At 36.7% G+C, this 12,104-nt stretch overlaps 1 protein-coding gene across 2 annotated transcripts in view; it reads right to left on the bottom strand.

Moving 5' to 3' along the window:
• Nucleotides 1-12,104, bottom strand: part of GLRA2 (glycine receptor alpha 2) — a gene marked incomplete at both ends in the record, with an annotated part of 127,017 nt that overhangs the window by 67,821 nt on the left and 47,092 nt on the right. For both annotated transcript variants that reach the window (XM_082051837.1, XM_082051836.1), the window contains one exon: nucleotides 11,006-11,220. In XM_082051837.1, coding sequence (XP_081907963.1) covers nucleotides 11,006-11,220 — 215 coding nt within the window. The remainder of the gene's footprint in view (nucleotides 1-11,005; nucleotides 11,221-12,104) is intronic.

Genomic DNA, 12,104 nt, shown 5'->3' with positions numbered 1-12,104 from the left:
GCACCACAAGGAACATCATCTGGAGAATAAAGCCAGAGAATCCCCAGTGTTTCAGTGTATGAGCTTGATGTTATGACTGTAGTAAGGTTTTAATTAGAATAATTTTTCTCTGAACTCTTAATGATATTTAAAGTGGCAAAAATGTCTACCAGTATCTCAATAAATGTTAGATCTGAGTGGGATGCATTTTTCCCTTCCCTGGGGATTTTTGACATTTCAGAAATGTCTTCTAAACTAGAATAAAAAAGAAAATATAAAAAGTCATAAATCACAAATTCAATTTCTTAAAAATCATGCCAATTGAACAAAATCCATCATTCCCGTTTTAACTTCATTTTTTTCTGATATTTTTAGATTTATTAACTTTCGATTTCCAATAACAAGGCTATTTAAAAAATTAAAAAAAAAAATGTCTTGGAGAAATCAGACAGTGGTGGTTGGAAGTCAAACAATGGTTTGGGAATTTTTTCCAATAAATGAGAACATTATTCTAAAGTACCCTTTTTACAAAAAGCAGTTCCTCAGAGAAAATGCCTGACCCCATCGAAAATGTGTATCACTGCTGGAGTACAGATCTAATACAAGGAGCAGTTAGGAAGAACTACAGATTTTATTTTAGCTGAAAATAGCAAATTTGTGTTTAGCTGAAAATGTTACAGCTCAAAATTCATTTTCATTCTCTCATCAGGGTGATTTTCATTTGCCTTTCAGAACAGCATTTCAAAAGAGTATGGAACTATTTAAAAAAAATGTTATGAGGACAACAGCTAGCACTGGCAAGGACTTATTTTAAAAGTCTGTTTCACAGATGGCAGACAGAGGAGCTAGGTAAGACGCTTTTGAACTCTGCTGTGGTTAACAGCTGTTATTTAGGCTGCCTTTCCTTAACTAAGAGGGAAGTACATCTGGAGGAAGTCAGCCTAATCGTGGAAATCATGAATGAAACTGGCCAGATGACCTTGCCATGAAGTGCAGTTCCCAAGTTCGGGCAATCCACAGTCTTTTAATTAGATATGCCTTTCAATTTGGGAAAAGCTTTTACTGAAACCTCATTAATGTAAGAAGCTAATTGACTCTCACAGCTGCACTCACTGGGAGAGTTTTACCTTTAAACAATTCACCAGGAAATCTTTTGCCAAGCTACAAGTCTTGCCTGGAAGCATGTGTAGTGCACTCTCTTTGGACTTCTTGCAAAACATCTGTCTCCTGTTACAGTCAATGTAGAAAAAGATAAGAAGTCACTTCTATACACAGTGGTGTGATCGGTGCATAGCACTTCCAGTCTGAGCGATGCAGTGCTTATCCCTATCCTAACAGACCACTGGGAAATTTTAAAATTAAATTAAAATAAAATAAAATAAAATAAAATAAAATTAAATTAAATTAAATTAAATTAAATTAAATTCTCATTTCCTATTTACCAAAAGACAATGCCACCCAGTCAAAATCAATATTACACAGACGACAAATGAAGCAACTTCCAAGACAATAATTAACTAATTAAGACAATAATTTTGTATTGCTGTTCCCCTGACTAGATGGGACAGAGAAAACTAGACATAAAAAAATCATATTGCTTCCTAGAGCAGTATTTTAACCATTTTGAGCTACATAAAAGCAAGGTTATTTTTCTTTTCATATCCAGGGATAGATGTATGCATAACTGAGTTGTTCTTCACTGTTACTTTTGTGACATAACCCTGTCACCTTTGACTTTGGGGAGTCCTGGTAAAAGTAACAGCAACATAAAAGCCTGAGCATCTGAGTGCTTTAATTCAAGACTTTCCCAATGACAGGATTTTGTTTGTACTCTGAGTACATTCTATTTCTGCTAGAAGGCTCAGGAGACAGCAAAATGCAGCCAACAAACTCATAAAACAGATCCTGTCAGACAACTACAGCTTCCTTAAAAAAGCAAACGAATAATTTGATTGAATGAGAAAAAGGAACAGAACACACTCTCTAACTCTGAGGATTTTTATTATGATCTTCACATTTAGGCTGCTTCACTTTCTTAATTTTTTATTTTTCTTTGTCAGTTCCATGCAAATTTAAACAGTTTTTAAGTCAGTTTTGATGAGCAGAGTATCCTCAAGCATGGAGGGGTGCAGTCCAGGCAAGTGGTACTCTTATTGCTGTCTGTGACCATCTATATGGTTCCCTGGAAAATTAAAGGGTTTTTTTAAGTTGGTCATACCCTATAAAGTAGAGTTGTTCATCACATTTTAGTTCAAATCTATCAATAAATTGTTTCGATTGCCATTATGCGCACAAAGGAAAATGCCCTTCTGCAGAAGAGCATTTCATTTCTCAGCAGACCAGCTTCTAATAGAAGTAGTTTCTCTTGTATGTGACAGATATTGATATGTTCTCATTATAATAGTGTCATTACTGATAATTATTTGTATTAAAACCTGTGCCATCTTTTCTATGAACACATGCACTGAGGAACATTTGCTGTGTATTTTTTGTAACTTATATTTTCTGTTGAGATTTAGTCACTTATGTTTCCCTCCAGACATACTGAGAGTTTGAGCTCAATTCTCCAGAGCCCTGACTTTTGGTAGAATAAGAAAAGACAACATGCTATGTCTGTTTCTTACAGGCAGGGAGGCCTATCACCAGATACAAGCTACTGAGGATCAAAGACCTTTGCTCTCATGCTCCCTTCTCTTTGAGGCAAGATATCTCAATTAGATCCATGCTTCTAGGAAGAAGAAATAAGGAGGAAAAGAGACTACTTCATCAGAGTTTTAAACTTTACTACTAAGGATCTATGGATAATGATGCATTCTAGGGTCCATGACTATATTTCCGTGACTTAAAAAAAAAAAAAAGATATTTTTTTCTTACCAATTTGGAATGAATTCATTTCCAAAGCTGATGTTACTACAACAAAGAATAGTGTGCCCCACTACTAGCAAGTTAAAGTCATAGGTTTGTCTTATCACAGACATTATATTTAAAAACAAGACGCTGAGTCATTTAGTTCCTCCTTTTGCAGAAGCTTGCTTGACACATGCATGAAGAAAAGTCAATTGCCTCTCTCAGTTTTCTTGAGCGGGGAAGAGAGAAAGGAAGAGGAAGGGCTTAATACATCTAGACATCACTATCAATGTCTTTTGTTATTTTTTTCCAGAGAAATGTCTCTCAAAGGAAAAAAAAAAAAAAAAAAAAGACCTGTTATTCAAGCAATGAAGTTCATATGGTTGCACTATAACTCAAAGAGAACTTTGGGGGAGTGAGATGTCAGTGGCCCGACTGCCTTAGCAGCCACGTGCATGGATGTTCAGACTGGAAGGCAGTAACCTTAACGTACACTGCAAATGAAAGTGGTTTTCCCAGACTCCAGGGGGTCCCATCAACATTATTTCAAATGAAATATTAACAGAAGATATTCATAAGTAATACTCCTAGATGATCTAATAGAGTCAAGGCTTGCAATTATTTGAAATGGATGAGCCACAACAGCCTACATCATTGCTTCAGAAGAGGTACATCGTTGCTTCAGAAGAGGTTTGCAGTACTTATGTGTGTGAAAGAACGTCACGGAGCATTCCTCAGAGAGCTGCTAAAAGCTGCCAGAAGGTCCTGGAGGGTGTGGTAATGAAGTCAGAGAGCCCCAGTACCGTGCCAGGGTTATGAAACAACTGGCAGGCTGGTGTGCACAATAACTTCAGCTCTTCCCTGATGCTTGAAATAGGCTCCGCTGAATGTCAGCCCTCCCAGATGACTACGTTATAAAACCTGCTGAGGAAGTGCCAGGAGTACTCAAGCTATATCTCAGGGGTATTCAGACACATCTGACTGTATATTTTTGCCTCTCACGCATAACGGCAACTATTGTTTTTGTAGTACGGTAAATATCACTGTTTTCACTATAGAGAAAAGCAAATTTTAAAGTTGAGATGAGTATAGTGGAAAAAGTGACTGATTTACACAATAGGTTTGTTTTGTTTTGTTTTTCAGACTTTCATAGAGTAGAACTTGAGATAGAGACAGATGTCTTAGTCTTTATCTAGTCACCATCTTGCCAGTCAGCTTTGTACAGAATGAAGGACAGCAAGAATTCCACTATGTAACCATTTTAAGACCCAAAGATTGACCAGGACACCTCATATCTGTGGCCAAGCTAAACAGAATAATGTGGCAATTTCTAGCAACAGATTTAGGTGCTCTGATTAATATCCTTATCCTTCTTCCTCCTTCTCTTCTCACAGGAAACATGGATCCTGCTGTTTTTTTCCTTCTTACCTATACAGCAGACCAAATCTTTAGTTTTACAGAAGTGGAAATGGTTGTGATATGGAAGAAAAAAATTCTTCCTCAAATGGATGCATGATGACAGCATATGTAACTGTGGCAAAGCTCATCCCACGTGGCTTTAATTGAGATACCGCTTGCAGTGAATTTGCAACTACAAAGGTTAGCTGCATAAATATCTACCCAGATCTCAAAGGAGCAAGATTTGCAAGGACACCAGTTGATGTAAGCGGAAGCACCAGAGAAGCTTCTGGGCACTACACACTCTTTTCATCAGGGCCGAGTATGTATTTTCAAGCTGGTGCTAATGTGGCCACAGTGCTATTGATACTTGGAGTGGTTAGAAAGTTCTTTCTGGTACATCACGTATCATCTGATACATGCCTCACATCTTCCACCACAGTTCAAACACTCTCTTGCCATCAAGCACAAACACATTGATCTCTTACTTCAAAACCATTCATGAGAAAACATAAGTAGAGGGGGAAGAAGGAAGAATAAAAAAATGGAATGTGAAAAAGCTGTAGAGCAGAATCAGAAAACACCTTTTTTGAACTATAACTTATGAGGAGATGTTTATAAACAACTCAACAGGAATTTATTTTATAGTATTTTGTAGGACTGCTTATTTTATGCACAGAACTCCATATTTAGTCACAATCAGTTTGTATTCAGTATTTGCTTCAATAAGTCACAGCAAGCAAACACATGCTCACTTATTTATGACCCTTGTTTTATTTCAGAACTTATTTTGTCAAAAAATAAGCTCAGCCTAGGTTATTTCCTTTGTTAGTAGTGTAGAACAGATTTCTGTATCCAGATTCAAATACTATATGGGATATAAAAATAGATATTGTAAACATTATCTGAATACAAGATTTAGTTATACCTAGCTTTGCCAAGGTCAAAAAAAAAAAAAAAAAGTTGTATGTCATGTTATGAGACCATGTTATAGGTTTAAACTATAACAGGGAGGGGAAAAGTTATATAAGAACATTAGAAAGGAACGAAACAAGTGAATGCTAAAATATTTCGATGTAGGCACATGACTGAATACTAGATCCTCGTGGTTACCTGACAGCACACCCTGACTTCCCAAGAGTTTGGACAGCATGCCCACTTTTGTTACAGTCAAGAAAACTGACAATCACTAGGATGTTTCTTTTTAAATCCATTCAAGGTCCCTGAAGAAGTTTTTTTTAAGTAGAAATTTGTTCACAGTTGCTCTGTCAGAATACATAAATATGTGACATAGGGCAGATATATTAAATGTCAAGGTAATGTTTCAGGACTATCGGGTCTCCAATAGGAATTTGTAAACATCTAATAAAAATAGGATTGTCATCAATTATTTAAGCAGCATGTGAAGTGTTCAGAAATCCATATAAGCCAAGTGTCAATTAACATGTCTCATCATCGCTGAATTATTATTTTATTTTCTCTTCATATCCTGAGACTGGAGTAAAAGTAATTTTGTCAAAAAACTCTTTCTATTCCAAGTTACTTTATTATTGTTTCTTTACCATAATGCTCACCAAAATGTGCTATCTCTGTGTTTTGCTACATGAAAGAGTAAACTATCACCTTATGTGCTCTACATCCTATGAAACAAATGAACACAGAATAATATTGTATCATCTCTGATCACAGCATCTCTTCCTTTTGCTTTGTTGTTATTCCTGCTCACTTCTTCCTTTTTCTAAAAAACTTTTGTTATGACATTTTTTAACCTTAATTTAAAGTAAAAATTTTGCTGTATTCTTGGAGTTTCTTTACTTGATAACTTTTGGCATTTAAACAAGGAGATATTACTTTCTCAGAGTGGTCTGCTAGAAGCCCAAGAATCTTGAAAAGTTTCCAAAAATGCTGGGGATAGTCGACAGCACATAAAACCAGCCATTTACTGCCAAAGGGGATAGACATCATTGGCTTTGGTTTTGCAAGTCTCTGCACCTATTAGAGTATAATGCTTTTATTGCGTTTGCTAATGCATTTAGTGATCCAAAGCAAAATGAAGTGAATGGAAGGTCTCCCGGACATTTCAGTGAGCTTTGAATGAGACTTTTTTTCCTGCACAGAATGTTCCCTGGGGAAGGAACATGCATTCATTAAGCACTGAGCATTAAAATAACACAATATGAATGCTATGCAACTGTGTAAAATACAGTTCCTATCACTTACTTGACTTAAAGTATCCTCAAATGTTTTGCTTCATGGCATTAAAAACAATTCATTTTCTAGGACTGTTATTGCTAAGGTTTGATTTATATAAGTGTTTTAAGAAGAAAGCAATCTGAAAAATACCCAATTACTAGCACAGCAGAGAACTGATTATTCTTTCAAATGCCTCTTCTGAAAATGCTTTCAAACTTTTTATTCTGTTGATTCAACAAAAGGGAAGTTTTTTTTTTCCAAAATAAATAGAACAGCAAGAGAATAGTCATTCAATACTCTGAAGAAAATAACTGTTTTCTAACACTTCTTAACAATTCTGTGCTATTGTACATTGATATCCTCCTCTGTACTCCCCCAGCTTATACACAGCTGAGACCATGGAATACGTAAAGACATATTCTGTTTCTCTGTTTCCCTTAGTCCATGTTTTGATGAGCACATGCTACTGTTTTTGTGTCGTTGGTCTGATACTTCCATAAGGCGTTGAATCTAAGTACGTGTTGAGTATTGCATGGATATACTGTAAGTTAGATCAGATTCCTGGTTTGTGTGGCCTAGAGTTTCTTTGCACAGATGAAGTCCATCAGATCCGAGGTGCATGGGAAGTCCTAGGCTTAAGCACCAGACTTGCATAGGAAGCTCAGGGTTTCCTGAGAGTTTCATCGTGGATGTGTGGTCACGCTGATCACCCAGCTGACAACCAGGGTTTCTGCTCAGCTGGCTGATCAGCAAGCCCTACTGATGTAGCTGGGTGCACAAACATTTATCTAGCCAGAGTTTCTAAGGCGAAAACAATGACACAACCAAGGGAATCCGGACATCAAGTACCAGATGTGGGTAAGACTTATACACATGAATGTGTGGGAAGGGGAACAGATCACAGGAACCCTGCTGTTCTGGATCACTACTCCTGGGCATCCCAGCTATGGATTAGGTAAACTGGAGAGAGGGTATTCAATCCCAGCTTTCTCGGTGAGTTCCTTGCCACCCCCAAGCACAGTCAGTGGTGGTAACTCTGGTCACAGGACCCCTCACTAGTCTTCTCTATCAAACATGAAATAATTTCATCACTGCAAGAGGTTGGCACCATGGTAAATATTTCTCTGCAGATACACCCTATTCAGAAAATCATTATTTCATGTCCATGAAAGAATAAAGTATTCCATGAGGTATTCTTCAGCTAATGCTAAAACCATAGAGGAAGAGAATATTGCTGCTTTCTGAAACAGGCACTTCAGGTTTCTTTCCCTACCTAGAATAGTAGCTTTGTTGGGATGTAAACCGTCTCATGACTTATTCTTACCTTTTATAACAAATAAATCGACTTTGTAGAAGAGTAAGGGGAAAAAAAAAAAAAAAAGGTTTACTTATTTCTTTATTACTATGTTGCTGATGCTGGAATTTGACCTTATATTCTTAGCCAGAATTTCAAAATACTTCAAAGATAATCCACAGACATGCTAAAAAATTTACCTAAGAGATATAACTATATTTCATTTAGAAGATGTTCTCTAGATATTTCTTTTATGTGCAATAAACGTGAGACTCAGCTGGAATTAATTTCATTCTTTCATTTCCTTTTCTTTCCTTTACATTTCTTTTCATCAGTATCAATCAAATGTTAAATTTTCAACGACTGAATATCTAATGTCTATGTTGCCATGGCCTGGAATTATGAAATCTGTGTATCAAAATGAATATTAGTTATTAATATGGAAAAAAGCAGTTTTAAGGATACAGAACGTTGTCATGTAATCTTATATGAGGATTGAGAACAATCTGTATGTATTTGCTTTTGAACAGTACCACTTTCATCATCTAGATAGTAACTTGGGAACTGACAAAAAAACTAACCAAGAATCTTCTAATCACAATTCTTCTTTGCCTTTTTAGGTAAAGGACTTATTCCCCTTAATGTTGGTGAGTTTTGTTGCTTTCTTGTTTTTTGTGGTAAAGCTCTACTAAAATAAGTAAGAATGAGAAGAAAGTTTCGGCATGAAACCATGGGTAAATTGTAGGTAAAGTTGCATAAATGTGTCTTAATAACAATAGGACACAAAGAAGGATGGGGGAAAAAAACATAACACTTGTATTCAAATCTAGGCTGCTTTCACAAAGCAAAATTTCATCTGTTTTTCAGTACTCTTGCAAAAATAACCCTGCTGTCATGTCTTATTCTGTTAGATATTCATGCTTGGAGCAATTTTTAAATGGATGTTTTATTGACAGCCTAACTTCCTCTGTCTTGACAATATGTAGACACCACTTAGAAAAACATTACTTTTAAAGAGCCATTTTGTGACTTCTGATTTAACAGTGATTTGATTCAATTCTTTTCATATTTTTATTTCCAAATGTATTTCAGATGGACCGATTTTATTAAGAAATACAATTTCGGTATTAAGTTACAGATGAAGTTTCAAAGTAGCTATGTGCTTGCAACAGCAAGAAAAGCCTCTTCTTTCTGTGAGGATTCAGACACTGGCAATAGGAGACCTGTATGTCTACACATGGCCATACAGCTACTTGTGCACACAAAGTCTGTTTTGAAACACTTGGTTTTGGTCAGTCCTGTGTTTCTGTGGATGCTTGAGTCACGCAAAGTGGGAGTCAGCTGACAAGTTTGCTATCATTTACTTAGAATAAAATTTTTAAGTCAACTGGCACACCTTCAAAAGCCTCCATGAGGATTAACTCACTTTTATAGAGACCAAAACTGTAAAGTACAGGTCAGCTGAATTACATACTGGAACTAAAACAACCAGGTGTAGCCTGACTGAAATAAGTGTGCTGGGCTCTCTGATGAGGTATTTTTCTTTAGTGCCTATTTTCTAGCAAAGGAACACAGCAGAAAACATTAGAGGAGGATGGAGTAGGGTAAGAGCATCACCATTCTCTGACAGCAGCGGAGATAAATCTATTTAACCCTGAGGCTGGAGAAGAACCTCTCTGATAATCAAATAGCCACAGTCAACATATTCTGGATCTTCCCATTTCTTCCACTCAGCAGAAGAGCAGAAGATTATCCAGCAAATACTTGTCTACTAAAACAAGGCAGAATGCACAAAAGAAAAACATTTCAGCTGGATCAAAAGCATATGATGAAAAGTCTTTCTGAAGTGTTAGAATTTTGGGCATGCTAACACTGCAGAGCTTCTTGTGTTGTACCATCTATGCACAGTCTTCGGTGACTCCAAACCTGCTATCTACAGAGCCTCTATGCTCCTTGCCAAGATCATCTCTTTGTTGACTTTCTTTTCAGAGTGTTCACTTGGTAATATTTCCTGAATTGTCTAAATGAATGTTTAAGGAATTATCCATTTGAAAGTCTGAGTTAATATATGAAAGGTTTTCAGTTTTCATGGAAAATTATACATATCTCCAAGTGAACAAGTGAGGTTGAAACAACTGTTGTAGTCACCAGATTTTTGAGTGATACTTTCTCGTTAACAATAGAAGAGTAACACAATCTGTGCAGCTTTTGAAGTTGCCCTATTTATGTTCCATTTGAACAAATTACAGTATTTGGAATGAGACTACGATACCAAGGGTAAAGTAGAACAAAATACAAATGCTTTTTGGAATAGATCATGATCTGTACAAGCATTCAAAATTCGTGCCTTCACTGCTGCTAGAGCAATTTTGTGATCCTGGTCCCTGCAATGCTGGACTGCTGTAAAGAGGACACTTCAGGGAGTATATCTCGTGACTCCTTAGACTATTGTAAACTGATCTACCTTTGAGCTGTCTTCCAGAAAATTGTACAAAGCCTGAGCCTGCACACGAAATTTTGCTGGGAATGCTATCAGCAGAAGCATTCAGGCTGTGCCCATGCTGAAAAGAGCTGTCAGCCTGACTAAACAAAGAATCCAGTTTGTAATGTGTAAACCCATCTACAGCATCTAGCCAGGATTAAAAACACCACAAAATTAGAGTGAGAGGATATCTTGGTGCACAGGCAGGATGAAGGTCTGCAGATGACACTTAAATGATAACATGGACAAATTTTCCTGTGAAACAAAGACATCAGTAGTTCCTAACTGAAAAGATTATCCGGATAAACCCTCTAGGTGTATACATTTATATGTATGTATTTTATATATGCATACATATATTTATGTACGTTTATATATGCATTGGACTAAGAGACATATTTAAAAACATCAAGATATTGGAGATTCTAATGTTCCAGAAAGGACCAGACAGAGTTTATCAAGTCTCCAGTCAGATAGAATGTCCAATTTTCATGAAAGTGCTTTCAGAAATCCAGTCAGGTACCTAAATACTTCAGAAAAAATCTGGCTTCTACATGCTGAAGACTTAGTGTCAAACCTAGTAAAACCTCATTAAAAATCCATACCTTTGAACCCTCCAGCCATCCCACAAACCAGCAGAAACCTGCCTTAATCCGAATACAAGGGCATTGCAACAGTTTAACACCACACTACTACCACTTTCTCCTGTATTCTTATCAGATGCATGTTTACACAGATCTTTCAAAAACTTCACAATTAGTACAAATATTTCTTTTTAACAACAAATAAGTGGTACAAAAATATTTCCTTACTTTTGGGAGGGAAGCTCTAGATCCTGAACTTTGCGTGGTCATTGTCAAAACTGTAGTGATACCCAATGCAACTCTAGCTGGAGCAGCGTCCATGTTGATCCAGAAAGAAACCCAGGACAAAATGACAATCAGCAGGCTAGGAATGTACATCTGGATTAAATAGTATCCCATTTGACGCTCCAAATGAAACTTGACTTCAATGCATGTAAACTTTCCTAGAACATGAAATTACTTTCATAAATGCTTTTTGTACATTTTTATCCTCTTTTCTAAACATAAGTCAGATGCATGGCTTGCTTCCTAACCTAACACTATAAGCAATTCCTTGTACATAAATAAGAGTCAGCCATTTGTTGCATGCTAACTTGGGGGATGCATGGGACTACTGAAGCAGAGTATGCCCAGTTCTTCAAATTAACCAAGAAAATTAATATTAGCACAACTGTTTCACCTCTGGAAAATATAATGCAACATTTATTTTCTCAAAATTTAGTAAGATTTTACTTTAGTCAAATACACTATTTAGTTTTAAAAGGGTGCAGTATTTCAGTCTTTTAATGACATGAGATTAAGCAAACATGTAATTAAGCAGACAAATCATAAACATGCTTACAGTCCTGTGGTAGATCCCACCCCTTCTCATTCTGGTCATGTCATTTGCCTGTGTCTGCAGATTACTTCTTATGGCAGAATCAGCTCAAAACCTGGTTTGAATTTTGCCAAAAGTCTAACTCCATGAAACCTGCAACTATCTCTCATGGGAAGTGATACTTCAAACAAAAAATAGCTGCTCTACAGCAGTAGAGGAGGACAGAAGTTTAGGATTGCCTGACAGTGGAACTAGTTGTGCAGCAGGGAATGCGGAGTCCTGAGTTGCAACAGTTTGCACTCTGTGCTGCTCTCCAAATTACTGTGTATCCTGCCTGTGGTTTAGGTACTGTGAAGGCTCTCACTTGAGGCAGACTAATCAAAGTACAAAAATGTCTGCAGTTCCTGAGATGTTATGCTATTGGTTTCAAAGGACCCCTTTAGTGTTGGTTGGTCAAATGCATGAGGATGTACTTTTTCTTGCTCATCCTTTCAGGTGAAATTAGACTGT

This window comes from Streptopelia decaocto (genome assembly GCF_964273445.1).
Source record: "Streptopelia decaocto genome assembly, chromosome: 1".
In the NCBI taxonomy this organism is placed as follows: domain Eukaryota; kingdom Metazoa; phylum Chordata; class Aves; order Columbiformes; family Columbidae; genus Streptopelia; species Streptopelia decaocto.
The sequence above is the reverse complement of the archived record's forward strand: the minus strand, read 5'-3'. Positions and strand labels throughout refer to the sequence as shown.